Genomic DNA, 25,542 nt, shown 5'->3' with positions numbered 1-25,542 from the left:
ATCCACGTGTTTATCTGTGACAATGAGTAACGTGGGAAATCTTCGTGTTTTATTTTTACTAGGGATGGGCACTAAAATGTCCATGCAGATGCTAACTAAAGAAATAGATGTTGAATAACTGTACTTTACAACCTTTTATAATTTCTTAATTAAAGGTAGGTCTAAAACAAATTTTAATCTTTATCTAAAATGTTCTTATTTAAATTGAAAATGAAAGATGTGAAACTATGTGACTAGCCCATAAGTAAATAAGGGTGATGATAAATAAATGCCTACATTGAGAAACAACTGCTAATGGTGGATAAGGTGCATTAGTGTCACTAACAAAGATTCTCAGAGAGTAAGTAACAATAGATTCAATTTCTTCTTTTTATCTCTACTTGAGGTATTATTAGGCAATAAACTTACCAATCCAAGTGTGATAAATATATTTGCTTACTAACACGACAATGATTAGGACTAAAAAATAACATATATTTTAAAACATTCTTTAGCTAAACTTTATATATAAAGGTTTGATCACGTAAGCTGGACAAAACAACTGAACTGAACTGAATTGAATCTGAGGCTAACTTCACTATCATTTTCGTTCTGGGCGTTTCCATACTGACGTCACCAGGCCGCTGTTAGCTGACTGACACGTAACGTTACTGTTTTGTACTGGAAAAACAGGCGAACAAGTCAGAGCAGAGGAGAGGCAGGTGTGTGACGTCTATTTTGTGTAAATGTTTTGGTGTGTGTACATTTGTGAACTGTAAAATAACTCCCGTCATCTGCTGCAGAACGTACGAAACGTCGAGTTGCGTTACCGGACGAGCCAACGTTGGCCTGGCTGAGCTTAGTGGCTATCAGCGTTAGCTATTAATATGGTAGTATCATGCGTCAAATGCAGGTTTGGTTCGTCCGACTGTGGCTCGTCTGCTGCGTTTGTAGCGACCTAATCTAGTCGTGAACCAACCAAATACACTTTTATTCGCATTGTTAATTAGTGGTTAACGACTGTAACGCCCTGACGACACGGTAGCTTGAAGTCAGACAGCTTCCTCGCTGCGTTACGAAGGAGACATGAAGCGTTTCCAGACCTGTTGTGCAATTGGGCTTACATTTCGAGCCAAACGGTTGTGTTAGTCTGTATAACGCGTATTTAATATTATGTAAGTGTCGCATTTTATAAAGTGGTACCATTGCGATCAAAGTATTTATAGAAGTGATTCCGTGCTTTATAGGTGGGCGTAGTGGCACTGAGGAAACAGTGGAACATGGCACTGATTTGCTCAGTCTCATAGTAAATGTGCATTACTAACTATGGGTTATATGCTTAAGATTTTAAAATCCAGGTGCTGCTAATGAAAATACGTTTGAAAAAAATGTCCAATTTGAATAGTGTTTGTTTACAGTTGTGTCACAATCATTACTAATGGAAAAAAATCCGTTCTCATTTGTCTTTGGGCTCAGGAGGATCTAAATTGGTGCCATCATGAACGTGTTTGACCGCAACATCAACATTGATGCTGTCTTCAAGTTGTCCCAGATGTACGTATGGATTTTGTAGAATGCTGTGTGACTGGTCTTTCCATTCATCCAGTGGTCAAGCTCTGTTGAGTGTAATCTTTTGTTCACTATGGTTATTTCAGATCTCATTCCACCCAGGCACACTTGAAGAATGTCTACTCCAGCCTGTCAGTGTGTATGATTTTGGCTGCAGCAGGCTCCTACGTCCATGTTGTCACACGCCTGTTTCAAGTGAGACTTACACCATAAAGATCAATCCTAGTACTGATGTCCATGTTTAAGACACTTTAGAGTCCCTGATAGAGAGTAGAGAGAAGAAAGAATATGTGCAAAAGAATGCCTGTAACAAGACAGACCAGAGACACATTAAATTTAGTTGAACAGGTCACTATGGATATAAAAACATAGTAAAATTATGCAATCACCTTGTAGTCTGACAGTGTTAAAGTCCATTGTTGAGCCTATCCCAGCTACCATTCAGCTGGGGTACATTCTGGACTGGCTAGTGCAACACAGGGCCTATCGCAAATGTATTCAGTTTAGTTTATTTATATAGTGCCAAATAAACTAAAGTTGGTCAAGTGGAGACACTTTAAAGCTTGTCTCCCTCAGTATGACATAAATACTCAGTGGTAAGCAGTGGAACTTAGTTTCTCAGTGTATATTATTGCTGCCCTGAGATCACCTCATGCTCTTTTTCTCAGGGAGGCATCCTGTCTGCGCTTGGCTCCCTGGGGTTGATGTTCTGGTTAGCGATGACGCCACACAACCCTGAGACTGAGAAGAAGAGACTGGCTATCCTTGCAGGATTTGCCTTTCTCACAGGTAATAGCGTGAGGATGAGGATATGAATGTGGCAGCTTTTGTGAATCAAAAGGAAGTGTCGGTCACCTTTTAAGTCGTGTAGGTGTCTAAAAGTAGTATTTGTTATTCTTTCTCCAGGCCTTGGCCTCGGCCCCACATTGGACTTTGTTATCGCTGTTAATCCAAGGTATGTAAAAGGTTACTCAGTGTTTAATATGTAAATACGTTATAACCAAGACTCTTGTAACAGTGATGTTAAAACTAAACAGCAAATGTAAAGAACTGTAGTGATAAGCTTAACGTTACTGTTGACATTTACATATATAATCACACAACTAAAAGTTTTGTTTGCCCTGCTTTGTTTTTCCTCAGCATCATCGCCACTGCGTTTATGGGAACCTCAGTGATTTTCATCTGCTTCTCTCTGAGTGCCCTCTATGCCAAACGCAGGAGCTACTTGTTTCTTGGAGGTGAGAGTTTAGTTGTTACACACAACATAACAAATGTAAACTGTAAATCCCAGGTAAAACACTTTTAAGTACAGTACATAAACATTTCATGCCTGTCCTATTACTAGTTACTTTTCAATCATATGCAACATTTTGTAATTGGATCACAGTATTAAAGAGTCATTAATAAAGTCACAATCACAAATGCAACATTGCAATAATGTTGTGAAAACAAGTTGTGTTATATAAATTCGACATTAGCCAAAATGTGCAGAACGTTTAACATTGATGGTCTGTGTCCAGAGAAAACAGTATTGTGTGTTGTGGCTGAAAATAGTCAAATCCTACAACACACAAAATGATGAACCTTCTGATCTTCCATGATTAGACGTACCTGATCCTGCGCGGCGTGTTACTTCTCCAGTTTACGGACTGATGTTTAGACATTGCTTTACATTTCTGACAAAAGGTTACATTTTAACAGTATGTTTGAATGAAACATTGTTTCTAAGTTGTTTAGCAGCTTTTTATTTTGAAGAAAAGCAGACAGTTGTTAGAAAGCCACAGATTCTTCATTTAGCCAAAACCCTCTTTTCTTCATCTGCTGTTAGTGGCTCAAAAAAAACAATACAGTTGTTCCTTCCAAGAGTCTCTGTGACATTACATGGCCAGCTGATATTGCTTCTAAAATGATGAAATCTATTATTAAATTAGTGTTAGAGTTGCTGCTAGCCAAGCTAATGCACAAGCTAACATTAGTAACTTAAGCTAGCGCTACTCCCATCAGTCCAAAACATGACAAGCAGCAGCTCATAACTGTACTCAAACGTCACAGCGCAGGCTAAAACAATAAATGGTTGAATATATTACTTAGTATGTGCTCATTCGATTGTTCATGGCATCCCGAAGCCAGTTTCAATGCTACTTTGTTTACATGCAGCACAAAACTAATGATCTGTAACTCACACGTTCCCTCTTCATCAGTACAATCCGCAACTACATCCAAAAGAACCCGGCAGCGGTAGAATCATTATCACTATCACTGGAATATTCAGTTGGGTTTCTATCAGCGCACAGTGCAGAGACACGATGCAGCTGGCTCGACTTCCTGGCCCAGGGATGGCAGAAGCTCTCTGCTGCGGGCAGCCTCGTCCTCCTTTATACGGCGTTACTCGTCTGTGCTGCACTCTGGGCTATACAAGTAACCATAAAAATCAGACTGCACTAACACACAGTAGAACTCGGTGTATAATAAATTATCCAGAGCAGGACCTTTGGCCATTGAATATTGATGCTGTACATGTATACAAAGATAAACAATGGCAGAGAGAGCAGTTACTAGTTAATCCAGCCAGCTGGCTCCACCCCCTCTCAACCTGACCGTTGCTGGGGAAAGCAGAGAAAACCAAGAAGCACTAGTTTTAGTTTGTGAGCACACGGGAAGTTGCAAGGCAGTTGAGAATGACATGTTTTACGTCATGTTCAGCTGCCCTGGTGACTTTATGCAGAGGAATAAATGATAATTTCTTTGTATGGAAAATATGGAGGAATCTGATTGTCCCTTCATTCTTAAATACTACTCAACATGTTTTTGGTCAACCACATGTAATGGTAATGTGTAATTACTATAATGTAACTTCAGTATTTACTGAGATTATGTAAAATGTGAGAATAAGAAGACGACAAGGAGCAAGAGCTTAATCAGAGTTTTTCAAGGGCCCATCCCTGCAACGATCTGACCCATCATCCACAAATATGTGCAAATTAAATCAGGTTGTAATCCTTTATATAAAGCATGAACTCTAATTGTCTTTGGTCGGGTTCACCCAGTAGCCCTTTGCTGAGATCCAGAAGGTTTGACTGAACGCTAGTGTTTGTGAGATTGGCCCATTTTGACAATAGGTGCCGTTTGAGTAATTTATTTACTCTAAAGAATTATTTCAATTTGAATCAGTTTGATTGTGTTATCCAAACTAATTGTCTTTGATCAGGTCTGTGGTTGTACATCACTTTACATGAAAGCCTTAAACTAAAGCATTTCTATCTACAGTAGTAGGTGAAGTAAACAAAATTTTCAGACTGCCTTTCATATATATCGACTATAATCATAGATATGTAATTACTACCATAGAACTAACACTGGTAAAATCTCTCTTGTTTTCATTATTTAATATTATTTTCATTATTTAATACACAAATCTAAAGATGTGATGGTAAATGCACAGCTTAAAGTATAATTTTTCTCATGACCTGTGATTGTGTGTTTCTCTTTTAGGGACACTAATGTCTGGACTGTCTTTCCTCTTTCTGCTCTCTGTGATGAACATCTTCTTTGGATCTCTGATGCTGTTCAAGGTATTTACACCCTCTGAATGCTTGAGCAGACATTTGTCACATATACAGTATATGTTGCCTGTATAATGTTACCTTTGCCTTCAGGCACACATGTACCTGGGTCTGCTCGTCATGTGTGGATTTGTCCTGTTTGACACTCAACTCATCATTGAGAAAGCAGAGAACGGAGACAAGGACTATGTTTGGTGAGGACATGTGTATGGGCTACTGTGCTCATAAATAACTGTAGGTACTGAGCATAGTTATAAACACTTCTTCTTCTTTCAGGCACTGTGTGGACTTGTTTCTTGACTTCATCACTATTTTCAGGAAACTGATGGTCATCCTTGCTCTAAACGATAAGGTAGGATGACATCTAGAAGCTAAACAATAATCCTGGTCATTCTGTGAAAGTATTTTTATTATTCTTAAATACATTAGAAGTCTGCATGACTCAATTCATAATGATAGACATTATGTTTATAAGATGTATTGTTTTGTTACATATAATATAATTGGTATGTATAATTTGTTTGTTTTTCAGGACAAGAAGAAGGAAAAGAAGTAAAAAAACATTTCAGAATGAGAATTAGAGAAAAACGAGGAAAAAAACAATCTTTCAGTAAAGGCACAATTATCAACGCACTTGGTGCTTTTCACTTTCTGTCTTCATTTTCTTGACTTAATTACGTGGTCTTATATTATTGAAAATTAGTTTGATTTATCTTTGAAATTTAACATAGAAAGTTTAATGGAGAACACACTAAAGATGGTCCCATCGTGGAAGCTGCAGTGATAATATTTGGCCTGTGGAGGGAAGCGTTGCACCGTTGAAGGCTCTCAGAAGCTGAGCAGCACCTAATGTGGATTTCTAATCTGTTTAGTGCCATACATTAATGACATGATAGGGTCCTGTTAGTGGGCCACGCAAGCTAAGACTAGTCATTGTTTTATTTCTAGTTATATGACTTCATTTGTTGATTTGCGTATTTATAGATTTTTTTTCCTCTATTTTCCTTTAGTGGAGGTTTTGACAGATTCCTCTTTGTAAATTTTCGTCAAATTGTTTTATTCCTGCACATTCAGCTGCAATACCAACATTTTGATGCCACAAAGTGGTGAATCATTTAAGAACCGTTCAGGGCTGGATGTGACTGACAACAGCTGGTGCCATCAGCCTCATGTCTTTAGTGCGGATAGCAGGAAATGATTCCCAATATCATAAATACATTTTCTAAATAATGTGACGTTACCCTGCCTTTTGGTATTGGTATGTTTTGTTATTTTGGAAAGTAAACTGTGAAGAATTTATTTTGTCGATGTAAAATTAAAAGTACTAATTTGATAAATTTGCTCAAATAAATGTGTTGTACATTGTGGTGTTTTCGCCTTGTCTTCCTGTGTAATGTTTACAGCGGGGGAGGAAGGAGCCATGTTCTTTACATGTAAAATACAACTTAGGATGCGTGGAACTGAAATAATTGGACACAAATCACCTGCTTTAAAAATGACAAACACTCAACTAACTGAAAACATTTTAATTAGAAAGTTGGAAAAACAGCAGTAGGCAGAGAACCTCTATTAGAACAACATAACATGTTGAAATGCAACGTATGAATGTAAAAGACTGCAAATGATGAACACTCCAAATAAATAAATAATAGAAACGTTCACTGAGCAGTGAAGCCATTTATCTTTTCCATTATTGCTGGTATATATTACCTTTAAATGTTTTAATGATTTAAAACAGAACAGACAAATTCTGACTTTTAAAAAACAATATCAACATGATCAATAAAGTCGATTTTACATTTAGAACTGATGCATGAGATGAGATGAGCGATAATAAATCACATGAACATTCTTTTTTTTTCATTCTTTTTTTGTACGTTGTGATGCAGAGAACAGAGCCCATGTATTGGTTCGGTATGTCAGCTGTTGAACTGCTCACGGCTTCCTGTCAGCTGAGTTAAGGGAAAACAAACAACGTTGCTGAACAACTACCGGGAGTGACGCGTTGTGCTAGTGAGTAGCTTGGCCATGCGATTCGGAGTCCTGTACACACGAGAGGGAAATGTCCACAGTCAAGTCTGATTGTGAAAAAGTAACCAACCAGTTACTGGAGTGGCTTTTGGCTTCATGTTTATTGGAAATCCTGAGAAGTCTATCCATTCATCATTCCAGTTGCAACATCACCAGAATGTTCTGTGGGTGTCAACAGGGAACAGTTGATGTACATCCCCAACACGAGCCCCGGGTCGGCCGATCATCCCTGACTGCCGCAGGACGACAGGCTGTCGTACAGAGAGTCGCTCAGAGACTCCGGGGTCTCCAGCACCTGAGGGCGGCTCGGAGAAAGGGCCTCCTCCGGCCGCTCCCTGAGCAGCTCCAGGCCCGCCTCGCGGCCCACCTCAGCCACGCTCGGCGTGCGGGCCTTCCCCCTGCGGCTCAGCTGGGCGGGGACAGGCAGGCTGCCTGGGCCGACCCCCCGGCTAGAGGACGGACTGCCAGCCTTCATGTTCTAAGAGTGAAGACAGGTGGGAAACATTTCATCTTATGTAATGCCTTCAGGTGCAAAAACCTAAGTGGGTTACAGACACAAGGCAACTGTGAATCTTTAATAGAGAACTGATTAATAATTTGTAATGGGAGATTGTGGTTCTGTGTTTTGTGTTACGTAAGACGGGAGTGCATCCGTTTTCACCTTCACTGTTTCTGTATCTGGTCTGTTTCACCAGGAAACACAACCAGTTCAGGAAAAATTACACATTACTGCAGATTTTTTAGCAAAGTCTTTTAAAGTACCTTCTAGCACTCATCTTGTGTTTCTAATAGGCAACAAACAAAAGTGAATAGAGCTAATGTAATGCATCTCCACGTTTTCACAGGTGACTGATGGTCAACTGAACTCTGACTCCTACCCCTCTGAACGGCGACCCAAAGGACACGCTGGCCTTCTCCTCCTCCTCCACCGCCAGGTAAACCTCTGCTGGCCCTGCTGGAGTCTTCAGGTTGGGGAAAGTCCAAGTCTTGGAACGTGGAGAAAACATGTTGACCCCAGAAATCTCTTTGTCTAGAATAAATCAGAATCAAAATCACACAAAATTAGTTTAAAAATGACTAAAGGGTTTTCTGTGTTCCTTGGTGTGAGTCTTCACCTTCATGGATGATGCTGGCTGAATTCCGTCCCTCCAGCATGGAGCCGTACTGGATGGTGGGCACCAGGTGCTTGTGAGGAGCGTGCGAGTCCTCCTGTGACGTCGGCTCCCTGTCCAGGGTGCGGGACCGCCGTCCAGCCCTCTCCGGGGAGCCGGAGGAGCGGTGCTCCGTCGCGGCCCTCGTCCTGGACAGACCCCGGCCCACGGCGCCGCCTGTGTAGTCAGGCAGCGGGAACGTGCCGATGCCGCTGTCCAAGGTGTATGTGGAGGCACCGGAGCCTGCAGAGGTCACATGGACAGTGAGTGTTGGCTAATGATGACGATGGAATGCAAAGATAGAAGATCTGACATGTTTTGGGAAATAAAATGTCATTAAATGTCATCACTACAGTTGCTGAGTGGGTTTGATCAACTTATCTTTGATGCTAGTGTGAGGAATTCCTCTTTGTTTGTTTATTAAAACCAAAATGTATTGACTAGTCAAAAAGGTAACCAAAGTTCACTGGGGGATTAAAACCATGCATTTACTCCCCAAACAACAACCACAGAAGCCGAGAGCGAAGCTTAGTTTATAACTGATAAACATAAAACTGAACTGATTTTATGTATAGTGGACCGCTTTGATCTTCCATCACTTCAGACAGTCTTACCTGCAAAGTGCTGAGCGTGAACCGAGTCGGTGAGGTTTTCATCCGACGTAATCTTAGCGATTCTGTCTAATCCCTGCACGAAAGGACGACACAGCAGCAGATGAGCAGTGACTGTACTGTCACAGCATGTAGAGGTGAGAAAGGGAGGGGGCTGAGTTTAAGCCCCGCCCTCCTGCAAATCAACTCATCCTAGTCTACACACAGTAAATAGAGAAGGACCTTGTCCATGTCGCTGGCGTAGCCGACGCCGCCGCTCTGCACAGGAAACACTGGCTTCGAAGACTCGCAGTCGAACGAGAGGCGACGCTGTGGCACCGAGATCACGTCCTTCCCGTCCACCCTAGATTTCAAACAGCAAACACAGCGATTACAGCGTGAACAATGGACCCAAAGGCGTCCACGCCTCGAGGGCATCCACCTCACCTGTTGAGGAGCTGCTGCATGAAGCTGTCCGATCGCACGCCCCGGTACATCACCGCCAGCTGCCCCTGAGCCTGGTCCAGCACCACCTCGCAGGAGTGGCCCCTGCCCGACTTCTCCACGTACACCCGCTCCTCCTCCAGCGCCCTCCTCAGGCCCTCCGCCTTCTCCATCAGAGTGGAGATGTTCAGGCCCTCCACGCCTTCCTTGCACCTGGCGGCCATTTTGACCGAGTCCCGGCCCACAGAGGGGATGTTGATCTTCCACTCCTTCTTCTCGTCCTTGGCTTTGGCCGCGTCCGCCTTGCGGCTGAGTGCTGGCAGCTTGCTCTTCTTCAGGCCGAACCAGCTGGCGATGCCATTGGAGGACTTCTGCTTGACCTCGTTGCTCTGCCCACCTTTGTCCTGCACCTGAAGCTTCAGCACGTTCTCCTCGATGCCTTTCATGACCTTCTGTTCGATGGCAGACTGTGGGCCGGGCGCCGGCTTTTCCCCCTCACACATTGGAGGTCTGGGGGGAGGCGGTGGGAGGCTGTCTCCATACAGGGGATTCTTCTTCCCCTTCCCAGAGATCTTGGTCCTCTCTTCGGATTTGGACGAGTAGCGTGGCACGTCTGTGGACTTCCCCCCCCTCTGCACAGATGAGCCCTGGGTAGGCTTGGACGGGGACTTTGGGGGGATCTTGTTGGGGCTGCTGCTGCTGTGTGGACCAACACCAGATTTAACGCTGTAGGGAAGATTCAGGGATCCAGGACACTTAATGTTATTGCGTAGCACCTGCGGAGCATCTGCGTTGGGGGAGGGCAGACCTATTTTGCTCTTGAAGCCTTCCTGTTTAGCCACAGGCGGACCTGGAGGCTGAGACGAGCCTGGGTACTTCAAAGCACTGCTGGTTTTAGTTTTACCGTCCAGAGAGTCTGTGTGTTTTGAATGTCTCTGCTCCTCCTTGTGGAGCTCCGAGGGTCTCTCGCTGCTCTTCCCTTTCTCTTCATACACGCCCTCAGCGACCATGTCCACTGCCTTGACTCCAACATGTAGATCCTCAGAGCTCCTCAGTTTGCCCAGAGCAGCCAGTCTGTCTTTGAAGGCATGGTGACTGGAGTCAGCCTGAGACCTCACTGATCCGGGCGCGGGTCTCTTGGGTATGGACGACGAGTCGGTTCTCCTGGCTGGAGGCGGTGGTGGCTGCTGCTGGACCAGCTCAGAGCTCTGCGCTGTGACCTCCTGTCCATCTGTGTCCCGTTTCTCCTGGGCCCGTGAGACGTTGGCTCTGCCCTGAGCTTTGCTGGGAGCGGACGAGCTGGGCAGGCTGTGATGATTAACCCATACTGGGCTCTCTGAATCCTCCTCATCATCAGATGTGGACTCTGATGTGGAGGAGGAGGACTGGTTCTGAGGAGGGGCCGGGTTCAGGACGCTTTCTGGCAGCGATTTAACCAGCTTTCTCTCGCCACCATTCACCTTAATTGGCGTTGGGAACGTGGTTCTTTTCTCAAGGCCTTGGTCCTGAGTCTCCTCTCTGGAGTTAGTGGACACGTCACAAACATTTTCATAGAGAGGGACCTTCTGGGAGGCTTTGGGGGAGGAGGTGAATGAGGAGGCGCCTGTTTTGGATCCAGAGCAGGCTTTGGGCGTGGAGAGGCTGCTGTAGCTTTCCTTGGTGAGCGGGGCGCACACGTCTTCGGGCTGTGGTGGGGAGGTGGGGGCTGAGTGCGTGGCTGGGTAGGACTCAGACCTGGAGGGTGGAGGAGGCGGCTGTCTGCACCTCTCCGTGGTGGTGGCTCTGCGTGTGGGAACCGGGGAGTGATACACCTCATAGTTGTTGGTGCGACACGGGATCCTGGAGTGGCGGGTGAGCTGGGGACTCAGGCGAACAGCCGGCGGCGGCGCCTGAGCCTTCTCCCCGATGGAGGGGATTTTGAGGAACTTGAGCAGTTTGGACGGCGAGTTGATGGCAGCGGCTTTGACGTCGCTGAGGCAGGAGGGGCTGGGACTGACAGAGGCGCTGGCTCTCACGGAGGCCTCGGGGTCTGGGGTGTCTTGGTTTTGGATGGGATCTGTGAACGAGACGTCTTGGACAGACGTCAGCGACGAGCCATTGAGGAAGCCATCGCTAGCCTGCATGTCACAGTGGGAGCTGTGGGAGCTGTGGGTCTTCGCAGGCTGCTGGACAGCAGGACAGAAACCCGTCTGGTCCTCAGAGACACTAGCAGTTGCACAATCCTCCTGCTGCTCCGTCCCCATCACCTCCAGGCTTTGATTGGTAAGATCGGCACCTGATGGATGGGCGCTGACGCCCGCTGCCTCCTTGTTTGTGCATGGTTTAGACAATGATGCAGACTCCGCCGACCTACTGTTACTATGACACTCGCCCACAGCAGCTGCAGGACTTCTTTTTGAAGGACTGCAGGTGTGACTGCACGGCTGTGGCCCATTTGGGCTCCTCTTGCAGTGCAAACAGCAGGGGGTCCCGCCGTCGCACTTCCCCGCACCGTCACCATTGACGTGCTGGACGGCATGTGTGTCAGAGCAGGAGCAGAGGCAGTGCGCCTGATGGGACTTGCACTGCAGTGGGAGGGCGTCTGTGGAGGCCAACACGGCCTCCGTGGACATCAGCACCTGGCTGTAGTCACAGAAGGACAGGCTGGCCGTGGACGGGTGGAACTTCAGAGGGTCCGTCTCCTCGATCTTGCGTAACACCTCCAGGATGTGTGCTTTCTTCTTGAAGAAGGGGGACAGTGCCTCCATGGACGTCCCTGGGCAGTGAGGGCCTGGGGAGGCGTGTGGTGTGCTGTAGCCGTTTCCCTTCATGGAGAAAAACATTTGGATCAGAACCTAATTCACAGCTCAGACCTTATAATGGTCAAACGATCTAGCTCCTGCAGGCCTGTGAGTGCAGTGGAAGATTAGCAGCAGAATCACAACAGATGGCGTCAGACACACAGGTGGGACCGTGGGCTCGGAGACACGGCTTCACTCCGCTGTGTGTGTGTTTGTCATAATCACCTTGGCTTGTGCTTCGGTCTGTGCAGGCTCCACCTGTTTGGGAGAGTCATTGTGCAGCTGTGCATTGTAGTCTGGGAGAGGTCCTGTCTGGACCTGCAACAGGAGATTCATCAGACAGCTGATCACGCCGTCTGACTGACACATCACTGACATTCATTAGTGGCACAGCGGAGATTCAGCGAATGATGAGTCACAGCAGAAGCACAGAGTTAGTCCATTTATTACAGGAGAAGCGGTTTTACCTGGTAGTGAGCTGTCGGCAGCTTCTTCTGGAAAAGCTCACAAAGCGCTCGGTTCTGTCTCTCCAGGTCAAACACCAGCATCTTCAGCTTGATGCACTCTTCCCTCAGATCCTGTCGAACACAAAGCTTTAAGACAACGCTCTGACCTCAACCTGCGACACGAGGTCGAGCTGAATGCAGACTGTGTGCTACCTTCTGGTTCAGCAGAGCTTGGACCACGTGGTTGGCCACCTGAGAAGAAGCAGCAGCAGTAGGTGTTGGTGCACAACTGAGACGAGTCAAACATTGTTCATGACAAACTTCATTGAGGAAAGCGTGAACTCACCTCATCCAAGCATCTCTCGTAGGCCTCCCTCTGACTCTCATTCGCCAACATCAGAGCAGAATTCTCTGCCTGTGATAAAAACATGTTCATTGAGACCAGAGGTTTAAAACTACGAAACTCCTTCAGTATTTACTGTCGTTTTGGAGCCACTTCAGTCACACGAGTGACTCCAAAACATCAAAACATCACCTACAAACATTTTAATATATTACTGATTACCATATTTTATTTTTTGCTTGATAATGTTTTACAGTGGCATAGAACAGATGCACATGGAGCATTGTAAACAGGTCCAACCTGAGCTCCTTAACCTAAATCCTGCCTGTTTGTGAATCAAAGCGTGTTGTGTCATCTACTGGCCTCCAGCTCTCTCAGACGATCCATCAGCTCGCTGCTGTTGTCCTCCAGGTACGACTCCACGTCTCCTTCCACGCCCTCCTCGTCGGAACCGAAGTCCTCGTCGCACATTCTCTGTTCCGTTTCATCGGACATTGTTATCATCTGACCACACAGAGAAGGAAACACCGTCAAATGACAAACACTGGAAGTGACCAGCGTTATGAGACATTATGACACAACTATCTCCTCCACTGCGTAAAGAGCTCCCTCTCAGTGACTTTGACCTTTTTGACAGACACACACTTTGCTTAGTTACTAACCTATCAAATCCAATCAGGGCTTCACTGTTAATAGTGACACATGTTACCATTCTAAACACCTGTTTTCACATGTTGTCTGGCGAGAAACTATCAAGGAAGTCATTCTGGGAAGTTCTCTGTGCGAAGCTGCAGCTTGTTTCTAATGCCCTAATGTGACCGAGTAGCTGCTCATCGCTGCACGTTTCCCCTAAAGATCAACACTCAGATGCTTCCTTATGGCAAACAATCAGACACATCTTTTAAAGCAAAACATGTCCAATTTCCTCTGACAAAGAAATCTCTGCAGCGCAAAAAAAGACTTAGCCTGAACGCGTGTCATGGTGCCACGCGCCAGGCCAACGTTAAGGGATATTAAACAACTTCAAAGACGAGACAAACACACATTTGCCCCAAATTTCTGTAAATTCCATCTCTTGAAAGCAGCATCTCTCACCATCAATGTTCCACTTCTTCTTTGCAGCAATGAGCAACAAGGGCGCTGAGTCAGATGGCATTAAAGTGGGTTAAAGTTTTATGATTCTTTTTTTCTGTTGGCAGTGCTAAACCATAAATAATACATGATAAGACCAAAGCTGCCAAATGGAACCTGACCAGTCTGGAGCGGTTTCTGAGGGACGGGAAAGCTTCAAACACAGGTGATCACGGATTGATCAGATCCAATATGGATGAGCTGATTAATAAAGAAAAATATTAGAGTGCTGCTGAGACTGAAGTCTCCTTAAAAGAATGATGGATGAACTCATCAACATCAACTAAACTACTAAAACACATTGTGACTCCCACATTCAGCAAGATCCGTGGGGGTGTAAATTATAGAATATGTAGAAACAGAACAGTTCCAAAAGGAATGAATCCCACTTCTGGGAAATGTTTACTAGCTTCTCATTTCATAAGGAACCAGAGATCTGAAGGCCTCGTGTTACAGGAAGATGACTGAACATCATCAGCTTGTGACCGTCAGCAACAGCAGCCACTATGTGGGAAGCTTATTGAGCTGCTATCGACTACACATGTAAGATCAATGCAGCCCATCTAAGGACAGAAGCTGATATTAGTGATATGTTTGACCTTGGATCTGCCAAGTGGTTATAAATATCAGATCCTCACTAATGCACATTAAAGCTCTGGGCAGCAGCAACATGCTCACATCTTTGTGTTTGACAACCAAATTACTGCATGGGCCAAAAGACAAACTAAATGGATGCTGAATATAACAGACGTGGTTCTGTAGCTTCAGCGGTGGTTAAAGTGTGTTTGCTCCAGGTCACCACCGTTTACATGATGGGTCCTCTGATCAAACAATGAAAGCTCATCAAGGGATTAAGACACCAGTAATCTACTGACCAGTGGTTTACTCTACGTATTTATGAAGCATTAGCTTCGGGGTCTTGTGAAGAGAGATGTTGCCTGGGTCTGTTGTAATGATGAAGGCACTCTGTTCCTATTCTCATCTATAAGCTTCGGGTCTGGGCTGGGATACAAGCGGCTCAGTGGGAGTTTCCATGACTACACAGTGTGCCATCGAAGGCTACAGAAACAACCTAAACAGCGTGTCTGATCGTCACACAACAAGCAGAACATACTGAATCCCTCAGTGCAGTTCAGGAAAAGGAAGGAAAGCAAAAAGCATCAAAATGAGCTGAAGGTCGAAGGCAAAAGCTTTGCTCTTTTTTAGTGATCGCAGCTTTTTCATCAGCAGAGTGTAAACAAAGAGCCAATCAAGCTGCTCGTGGGCTAAAGTTCCAATGACTGAACAAAAACACCTGGAAGTCAAGTGTTTTTCCTAAAATAGCTCAGATAGATGCATCAAACACAGCTCGCTTCAACAGCTCCCATAAACAGATGAGATGATTTTACTTTCAGGAACCTGATTTACATCAGAAACTCTTCGGGCGTTTTGGATTTTCATGCTTCTCAGCCATGATGCCAAAAATTCTCTGGTCTGACATTTAGGTTCATGAATCATTCTGTCCCATTAAAAAGTAATGTTTTCAGTGCAAAACAATTAGACAATGAATTTTGAAACATTTCAATTAGGCATCGATTTAATGATTCACCTTCCAAGGTATTAAAGGAGAGACCGATGGCGCCATTTTTAGCATTTTATAGAGCGAGCAGTTCGTCTGTGTTGAACTAACATGTCAGGGTGACAGACGTTTCTAACTCACATGAGCAGTCGTTGCTATGATCCTCGATGAGCAGTCCGTCTACCGTCGGGCCTCCGTCTCCCAGCAGCAAAACCAAAGAGCTGAGGGCAAGAAAACACATGGGCACGTTTAATGAGTAAACTTTGTTTGCTTTGATGAACATCCGACGTCGCTGACATCACGCAGCAGGAAGCAGGAGGAGAGGAAGAAGTTCCGTCGCCCCGAGGCCTCTGTTGTGCTCTTTGTCTTAAAGTCTACTTTTGTCCCTTTATCTCTGGTAATGAGAGACAGGTGGATAATTCAGCAGACTCATCGTCATCATCTGAGAAGACCCCTTACACCCAGAGAACATGCTGCTGGATCACGGTTTCCTTTTGAATCTAATGTTGGGTTATTTCTGGTTTTACAGACACGTTCAGTCTCTACATGCAACGCTTCGTCTGCTGCAGCATCTCCTCAGCTCCTGCTTTGTCTTCATCACTCCACATACGTTGAGGCATCGAGCCTTAACTCTTCATTTCCACAACAGCTCTACAGGGCAACAAGGCTGGATCCTGTTAGAGCTTGTCAAACTGAAATGGGATTAGAGGTGTTGGGCATCTGCTCCCTCAATCCTGGTTTTAATGGGACACGAGCGGATCCTCTGGTCTGGCTGAGTCCTCCTCACTTGGCCCTGGGAAAAGTGCCCACGATCTGTGATCCATCAAAAGGAAACGCAGACGATCGTGAAGAAGCTGGAGACTGTAGATAAGGATACGTTAATGAAATCAAAGATATGAGGGCAAGTAAATATTCAAAGATGAAGCACAAAAGATTCTTCAACTATGTCAGTTGCACATTAAAAAGATTTCTGCCAGTGTGGACGGTGCAGACTGTGGTTCCCACTGTGCAAAAAACCTAAATCCTCACATGGCAGAATAAAGCCGATCTGGGTAGACGGCATCTTCCAATTTCAAAAAAATGTAGGCCAGCGCCTCTTTCCCTGTTTTTGTCGACTCCATGTGAAGTCTGCATCATTAATACAGACGAGGATAAATATCAAAGAGGCAGAGGGAGGTGGGTGAGACAGAATCAGGCTGGTGGGCTCCCTCAGCGCTGCTTCCTGTCTGATGTCGGCTGGAGGAACCGAGACAAATCGTAGCAATTTTTGGGATGGGAAGTGGAGGCAGCGGAGGAGAGGAGGTGGGGGAGGGGACGAAGGAGCTGAGCTTTCTCCCCCAAAAGGGCATGAAAGGCTGGACGTGTGCCACGAGAGAGCAACCCCTCGCACACACACACACACACACACACACACACACACACACACACACACACACACACACACACACACACACACACACACACACACACACACACACACACACGCGCACACACACACACACAGAGGAAACCCCCTCACACAGGTTTTTTGTTTTATCACAGTGTTTACACACTCAGGCAGATTTATGACACTTTGTCGTCGTCCTCCACGATCCTGCATTCATCTCAAGCTCCTCTAATGTAAACTGATCCCCACAAACACACAGTCCATTCATGCCAGCACTACACACATGTCTCCTCACTGTCACGACGCTCCGGTCTCAAAACAAATCACTTTTAACATCAAAGGCTTCGGGACCCCCGGCTCCGGCCCGGCTCACCTCGCTCCAGCCCGTCTCAGTCATCCGGTGAGCTCGTCTGAAGCCTCCTCACTGCAGAAGAAAAAGGCACGGCGCCGCAAAAGAGGCCTCAGCCTCACGGATCCCGGCTGCTCTCTGGTTCAGGGAGATTATTTCCTCCCCTGGTAGAAGTGCCGTCACCGGTTTCCTCTCCTGCGGCTGAAGGCCCGTCCTCGCTCATGTGCATTGTGTGTGTGTCTCTGTGCTGTTTGTAGAGGCTGCCATGTCTCCCATTGTTCCAGGGTGAGTGAGGTAGACCCTCCTACTACAACAGCTGTGGACCAGCCCCCACCTCCCCGCCTCTCCCCTCCTACTCCTCCTGCCTGTCTGCTGCTGCTGCTGCTGCTGCTGCTGCTGCTGCTGCTAAAACATTAACCCTGCAGCTGCTGGTTCAGGCCATAAAGATTAGGAGGGAAGGGGGGCGATAGCTTCAAAAAGACCCCACCACGCCGTAGACGAGAGACTGGGACTGAGCCAGGATCTCTGGCAACCGGCTGAAGCGAGCGTTCAGTGGCCTAGAAAGAAAACAGGCTCTGTGCTAAGAGGATTGTCTTAGTCACACTGGGAGTAAGTGTTAGACTGAGTCCAATGTGACAGCACCGAAAACAAAAAGACGAGGCAAGTCGCTGAACATGTCAACAACAACAGGTCCAAAGTATCTGTGTCACTTAAGATGCTGGTTATTTTCTTGGATGAACTGATGAAGTGCTGCAGGTTCCCTTTCTGGGCTGGACCAGGTTCCAGTCTGCGGATTCTCCCCATGTCTACGGATGATTCTTAACTAGCCGTAGGTGCACAACTGACCTGTGTACATGTACATCTGGCCACTTGCCCAGTGACAGCTGAGAGGCAGCTCTGTGACCAAGAATAAAGCCATTCATTGGATCAGTGCGTAATAAACTCTTATAGAATTATGTTCACAGGTTATCAGAACACTTTTACTCTTCTCCATCCGCCCCGATGAGCCCGGTTCTTCCTGAGCATGAGTTTGAGCTGATACTTGTATGTTAATTTAGATTAGAAAAATAAAGCTGATTAAACATTTAAGTTTGTTCAACTTAAAATGTTGAAACTAAACTCTGCTGTAAAACCAATAAAGTATAAACAAGTCGAGGTTAAACTTCATTGAGTGTGAAACAGATCAGTTTGGGTCCTAAGAGGTTAATGAAGTCACATCATCATCATCCCAGACATACCAGCCACACTAAACCAAGTCTGATGACAAAATGACCAGGAGCTAAGGCAGCAACAACAAACACAAAATAATACGAGGACAAAACGTCGTTTACTTGTAACCTGAGTCACCAGACGAGGCAGAGTCCAAATCACATGGTTCACATCAGATTTGACCAAGCAGCGTAAAGAATCCTGGCCCCAGACTCTCGACGAAGTAACCAAGTAGTTACAGAGAAGATGTTACATTTAAGTGATGCTCCACCCATTTAAAGAACCTTTCCCAGCCTGAAGACACAGCTTAATAACACATTAAAATACAATTTGAGCTGATAGAACCATGAAGGAAAACAAACCCAGGCTTCCTCTCAGCATCTGAGACTGGGAGTCCTCATAGTGTTGAGCTGTTTCCAGCCGTGAGTCTTAGTCATAGGTGAAGACTGAAACCCATTTCACACAGAACCAGCAGCTGGATGCTGGTGTCAGAGGACCGTCCCACCTCTGCTCTGATATCTGTGCAGATGAATGGGAGCGTCCTTCAAAGAGGGTCAAAGATTCAACAGACCAACATGACCTGAATGAGAGCTGGTCACATGACGCCCTGCAGCAGCACAAGGCAACCAGAGTCGCTCTCAACTAAAAAGCCTCATTGTTGCTGCCTTCAGCCTCCACGTTTCCAGAGGAGCGAGCTCCACCAGTCAAACGCTGAGTGGCGCTGGTCACGGAAAGTAAAACCGATGGGAAAGAAGAGCTTTGTCTTTGCAAGCAAACAATATGGAAACCATCATCACAAGCAGCTCCTGGAGCCTGATTACACAGGAAACCATTCAAGCTAAAACGCAGAGACAACATGATGTAGCAGACACGAGTGAAGTCATTTGACTATTTAAATTCACAGCTGCTGCATTCTGACAAGTCATTTACTGGTTCAGCGAGTTTCTGGCTCCAGGTTTTCAGGAACATCTTCCGTAGCTTTGAAAAAAACACAATAGACCTTACCAAATGTATTTTTTTTTAACTTTGCCAATTTATGTATACATAAAAAACAATTATCTTATGCTTGTCAATCATGAAAATAAATGAACTGCTGATATATTGTTGCTGGCATTGATGCTTTTCAGGCTGATTGTCAAGGATCACTTGACTCCTTTTTGCTCCTGATCTGAACTGGAGGGGTTTTGGGAAAGGTTTCTGGTGTCTGCTTTCATTGGAAGGCGTCCATTTCAGATTTTCAGTCACTAAAACTTGTGGGAGTCTATTTTTGTTTGCTGTGGATTCCTACTAACTAAAGAATCCACAGTGTTGCGAGATACTGAAGGTTTTGGACATGGCTGGTTATTCTTTATGCGCTTCTTCTCTCTGGCTGGTTTTCACTACAACCTCCATGATTTTAAATTATTACAATTTGTGTTAAAGTTTCCAAATCTAAAATCCATGAATGAGCTGAATTTAAATTTAGAATTGATCACCTAGCTGTGCTCTGGGAGTCGTGAATATCATTCACTTTTTCCTGATATAGACAATTCTCCATATTCACACATCACCATTAAGGAGGAACACTTCATTAGCAGATGGTCCACCATTAATGTCAGATGGCAGATGAAGGGAAATTCTGAATTAAGCTGTAAATCAGACTCAAAAGGTAGAAGCCTCTTTTTAGGGGTAGACAGTTTAATGGACAATAATAGAAGCAGCTCTGTGTCAGCTGCTTTTCAGTATTTATAGATGCTGACAAGGTCAAGGAGAAGACGGCTCAAAGACACAGACCCTTCAGGTCGGCCAGTTGTTTCTGTTCAGGAGTATCCACATCCTTAAAGACCTGATGTTAATGACCGTGTGACGGGGGTCTGTCCTGGTGATGAGCTTATCACAGCTTTAGGTAGAAAGAGAGTTCATGTGTTTCACTATTTTTAACTTTGTGTCTTTGGTTTAGGTTTAATTGCAGGTTCTATACAAACAATGTTTGACTGATAGAAGAATAAAAAGAGTTGCAGAACTTACATCATTCCAAAGCTGCACAGACCTTAATAAATCTTTCTATAAAAACATCTGAGCTCTTCATGAAAACGCTAATGAAAACCATTTGTTGAGAGATCTCCTGCCAACGCACCATGAGCCTTGTATCTAGACCTCCAACCACAGGAGCAGCTGTAGTTGACCGGGTCCACGCTAGCGCCCATGTCTTTACAATGCGATCCTTAGCGACTCATATTTGCATCAAATGACAAAAAAAACAACCAAAAAGAAACAGCCACGTTGAAGCAAAAGCCTGGTGATGCCAAACGAGCGAGTCCAGGTTCTGATCCGACATCGTGTCCAGTCTAAAGCTGATGCAGTGTTTGGGTTTGATCTTTGGATCTCAGGTATCATCACAATGTGAGGACTTTAAAACACGAGCTTAGACTCGTAGGATTTTAAGGGACTGCAGCAGAGGGCGTAGGGGGATGGTGCTTTAAGTTCCTCAATAAGGTTCCTCCTTTTGTTTCAGGACAAATGAAAATAAAGTGTAGAGAAACAGACAGACTGCTGCATGTTACAGACTCGTCTGTGTGTCCACGGAAACATGAAGCCAAACTTTTACAGTCTTCCCTGGGACTCCTTTGGTTAATGATCTTGCTAATACACCCATAAATAATTTCAACAAGATTTGATCTGAAATTAATAACTTCACAAAAGGGGAAAACAAACTAACACACGTCCTTTGATCTAAATATAATTGGCCCCGTGTGTTTGTGATGAGCTCCGTCAGTCTTCCTTCCTGCTGAGCTCTGTCACACAGAGCCAACTCCGTGGAATAACTGATGAATATTTCCAGTTGCTAATGAGAATTCAGAAGTGCCTTTTGTGCCGCTGGTACATTACAGTGGCAACAGCACCTGCATCAGACAGCAGGGCGAGCGAGGCCTGAGCAGGTATGAGGGGAGGTCCTCGTCGCAGTCTGAGGATGCAGAAGACGGGGCGGAGCATTGTGACAGGTTCTGACCCGTCATCTACTGGACTGTCCTGATGAATCTGGTGAACTACAACAGACTGACCTGGAGTCACAGCATGTTGTGTTGCTGTGCTAATTATTGACTAATATACAGACACGACAAAACATACAACTACCACATGTGATGATCCAGAGGCACTTTTATTATCATGGCACTTTTGGCAAATTAACCATTATTTTTGGTCAATCATCTGCTTCTTTATGGAAAATTTCCACCACAACTGAGACTGGGATTATTTGACAAACATATACACTAAGTCATTGTGCCTTTGTGCCTAAAAGTGAAAAAGGAAAAAAGCCACACTGAACGAGTGAAGAGCACTTTTCAAACTTGTCTGGAGAAAAAATGGTGCAAAGACAAACAACCTCTAACACACAGGAAAGACTGATTTGGTAGGAATCGAATTTATTTTTCAGGAAACTAATCCATTAGTTCCAGAAAGTCACAAAGATTTTTTACGTCATATGCTAAAAGACTAGTGTGACTGACAAAAGCAAAAGTAAAATTAGAAAGAACAGCCTGAAACACTAAAAGATTCATCGAGCCTTTCACCGAGCTCTTCAGCGAAGACTAAATATTTTACAGCCTCAATTCTGGCTGAGACGGAGTCTGTAATTCACAAAAACCAGAGCAGAGCATAAACGCGTCCAACAAGTCCTCATTAAGTGTATTCAGCATAGATATTATGCCCTGGAAACAAACTAAGAGCAAATGAAAATTCTTTCTAACATGAACCCAACAAGAAACCATCATCTTGGGAGTAAAACAGGATCCATGCTGTGTGGACTTTGTCACTAACACTGAGCAGCTGAAAGGTTAAACTGTTAAAGGGCCCCAAAACCCACAGTTCAGACATTCTGCTCATGTCTTTGACTCCATGCTTTACACACTAAGTATCTTAGAGGTGCACTTATTGGTCTGATCCAGATCCAGAATCCTGCTTCTTGCCTTTATAGACCAGGGTCTGTGTCACCCACTCACAGTCTGTCTCGGTCCAAACACCGCCCAAGACACACTATTACTGCTCCCGCCCTTCACAGAGTTGACCTGACCAACCAGACACTGCACAGCTGCCTCAAGGAAAAGATTCTGAGTTGTTAGATGTTCCAACTGACACGATAAACAAAAGGCACCACAGCCGAAGGGCTCATCTGTCTGCAGACACCATTTCCCCTCAGCTGTGAGCATAAGGGATCGCTGGGTTTGGATCCAGGCTACAACGCTGAAGCACAGTGGACCCCACAACCGGGCATCACTACAATGAGCACAGACATGGTTATGTCTCCTCCAACCACATCGTCTGCTGTCACAGCCTGAGGTGGCTGCATTTGGGTTATGGCGACTGAAACTCATCTGTGCTAACTGTTCTGTGGTCTCTATGTGCCACAGGCAGCTTCTGCTAGTAGAGACCTGCTCTGCAAGATTTCATGTCCAAAGGCCAAAAAGGACGAGTGTGAGTAAAAACCTGTAAAACAGGACAGAGGTTCAACCCTGTTCTATAAACACTTCAAATCTGAATCTATTATATTGTTACTTTAGTGATATGGAAAATGAGATGGGCTCAGGACTTTCTTCTGCTTCTGTGGTAATATCACATCACGCTGATAGAGGTATTTTGCTGTACATATCTGTGCCGTTCCCTCAAGTCTGACAACTGGCACCTTTAAATCTGCTAGAATATAAGTTTTATATGAGATTGTGGCTAACTACACATCCAAGCAGGATGGATACAGATACAGGGACCGAGCCTGCTGCATTTTGCTTTCATATTTGGCATAAATCCACACGAGTGACTCAGGCTTCACTATAAGAGTCTGGTTCTGCTCCTGAAGTACCGGCCACGGTCGCTGTTACCACGACAATAAGATGGACACTGCATCCCTACTTCATACCACTTTCTCAATGGGACTCAATGAACTAAGGATACATACCTGCACAACTGCAGTAACATATGCTACATCTTAAACGTATGGACACAGCCAAAAACATTATACATTATTATAATACAAAGATTTTTTATAGATAAATCAAAATGATGTAGTAAAAAGCAGAAATAGTTTCCAAACAACATGCTGAAGGAAAAAAAGTGGGTGGTGCTAAATCTCTGACTGCAGGAGAAACAGCAAGTCCCTCAAAGAGTTTCAGACCAGAATCACATGATGAGCAAATGTGATGAAGACTAACTAACTGGTAATTAACTAATAGTGTCAACGCTCAGTGTTTCATCAGGAACCTCATTATGTTCAGACACATTTGAGACTATGCTGAAAAAAGAACCGACCACGTAAAACATAGTTTACATTATACTTTGTTTTACATATAATTATGAAGTCACAGTAAACGCGAAAAACTAAAACACTGCTCCAGATAAATCAGCTTCCTACTATCACATTTAATGGGATCTGTGGACTTTATACACGATTGTGAACAGGGAAGGTCAAATCAAAGGAAACACTTCTAGAGGGGCATCAGCAAATAAAAGACCTGTGAAACTGTGATAAATGTATATTGTCACATATATCCATAATTAAATGAGACTTTCTGAGGTTTTGCTTCATCCTCCGCCCACATTTAATTCATTCTCATTCTCATTAGTCCTGATCATTTTTGTCATTTACACCCGTCACATGGAAGCAGTTCAACACCGGCTGCTCCCAATTATTTTCTGCAAACAAAAAATTAAAATTCACTCGCAAAACGACGGTTCCGTTTTCACCAGACTGAACCTCGACGTTTTGTGCGGCGCTGCCGTCTAATGCAGTTACACAGAAGCACAAAGACGGGACCACGGCCCAACACATATCAGCGGTCTATCCAGGGTACCGGGCCTCCGAACCCAGACTGCACCGCAACGGGTTCGGTTCGACGGTTCTTCTGTCACGCCCAACGAACCCCAGGAAACCGCACAAGACCACGTCCGCGTTAACGTTCGCCGCGCGTTAAAGAGCATTTCGCCGGATCCGCGGCCGTTTCCGGCTGATGTTAAAACAATGACCAGTGTCGGCATCCAGCGAACCTCCGCGCTGCGGACCGCACGAACCGGGCTTCTCCTCCAGACACACTCACCTTATTGGGTCGGGAAATGGCGCAGGCGACGCCGCGTCATGGTGGATGAAGCAGCGTTTGTCCCAACGTGCAAACTGGTGCTGGTTTCCAGCCGCGTCCTCTCCTGCAGCAGCGGACGCTTCCTCGCTGCCTGCGTTCAGTGTTTGGGTTGAGGAAAAGTGATGTCATTGCACGAGCCTGCGTTGCGTTGCGTTTCGTTGCGTTACCCGCCCAGGCCGCCGAACGCAACTCACGCCTGAAGATGTGAGGTCGCGAGTCTGCAGCAAACACAAACGAGTGAGTCGAGAAGAGACGTAAACAAATCAAAGCTAAACATATTAATCAGTTAACATTAACACATGATAGTCCACAAGTGCCTTAAATTGTGATTAGCTCTGTCTCAATGCTACAGTAACAATAAAATCAAATGTTTTTATAAACGCAACCTTAACATAAAACCGGGTGTTTGTCATGAGATCCGTTACAAAAATTAAATCACTTCTTTATTGTTAATCAGTTCTTTAAAAAGTCAGCAGTCAGTTCAACTAATAGTTTTTCTACACTTTTGAACACATGTATGGGTTGTATCACCCCCCTTTACTATAGCACAGGACACACTGAATTTACAAATAGGTTAATTATCTCATAACCACTCACTGATCTGCATCACTGTCAGATCACGTTATCCCTTTCACAGTTATGTAGACACAAAACATTGGGTTTGTCACAAAGAATAACTTTGCAATTCATGTGGCCATAACATCTTAACGTATTAAGGTTATTATTATTTTTTTATTTTTAAACCAAACATTGTTAGATTTAGATGTTTCAAAAGAGAACCTGGGGTTGGTTTGCAAAATAAAGTTGTCAAACCTGGCTGAGAAGAATAACATTATGTTCTGTATTGCGTTTGTAGATTGTGGTTAAGAAACTTCTGAAAAAATGTGCAGCAATCACAACCAATGGTC

At 44.8% G+C, this 25,542-nt stretch overlaps 2 protein-coding genes across 3 annotated transcripts; one reads left to right on the top strand and one right to left on the bottom strand.

Annotated features, from left to right (window-relative positions):
* The first annotated feature begins 545 nt into the window (after positions 1 to 545).
* Positions 546 to 6,476, top strand: tegt (testis enhanced gene transcript (BAX inhibitor 1)). The gene is made up of 10 exons (XM_029157693.2): positions 546 to 701; positions 1,456 to 1,533; positions 1,635 to 1,743; positions 2,217 to 2,337; positions 2,455 to 2,503; positions 2,689 to 2,786; positions 5,041 to 5,120; positions 5,205 to 5,305; positions 5,388 to 5,463; positions 5,644 to 6,476. The coding sequence occupies exons 2-10, from the start codon at positions 1,478 to 1,480 to the stop codon at positions 5,665 to 5,667; spliced, it is 714 nt and encodes a 237-aa protein (XP_029013526.1). The 5' UTR covers positions 546 to 701; positions 1,456 to 1,477; the 3' UTR covers positions 5,668 to 6,476.
* A 146-nt stretch (positions 6,477 to 6,622) lies between these two features.
* Positions 6,623 to 24,928, bottom strand: nckap5l (NCK-associated protein 5-like). 2 transcript variants are annotated; one of them, XM_055510112.1, is made up of 13 exons: positions 24,596 to 24,928; positions 15,727 to 15,806; positions 13,256 to 13,400; positions 12,900 to 12,964; positions 12,767 to 12,805; positions 12,575 to 12,685; positions 12,333 to 12,425; positions 9,331 to 12,131; positions 9,127 to 9,247; positions 8,908 to 8,980; positions 8,258 to 8,536; positions 8,021 to 8,172; positions 6,623 to 7,620 (listed from the first exon to the last, which is right to left on the bottom strand). In XM_055510112.1, exons 3-13 carry the CDS (start codon positions 13,398 to 13,400, stop codon positions 7,366 to 7,368), a joined length of 4,134 nt encoding a protein of 1,377 aa, XP_055366087.1. In that variant the 5' UTR covers positions 15,727 to 15,806; positions 24,596 to 24,928; the 3' UTR covers positions 6,623 to 7,365. The 2 variants fall into 2 exon arrangements, with proteins under 2 accessions (XP_055366087.1, XP_055366088.1); XM_055510113.1 differs by lacking the exon at positions 24,596 to 24,928 and adding an exon at positions 17,346 to 24,577.
* Between the last annotated feature and the right edge of the window lie 614 nt (positions 24,929 to 25,542).

This window comes from Betta splendens, chromosome 7 (genome assembly GCF_900634795.4).
Source record: "Betta splendens chromosome 7, fBetSpl5.4, whole genome shotgun sequence".
Lineage (NCBI taxonomy): Eukaryota > Metazoa > Chordata > Actinopteri > Anabantiformes > Osphronemidae > Betta > Betta splendens.
Note: the sequence above shows the minus strand (reverse complement) of the source record. Positions and strands in the feature narration are given on the sequence as shown.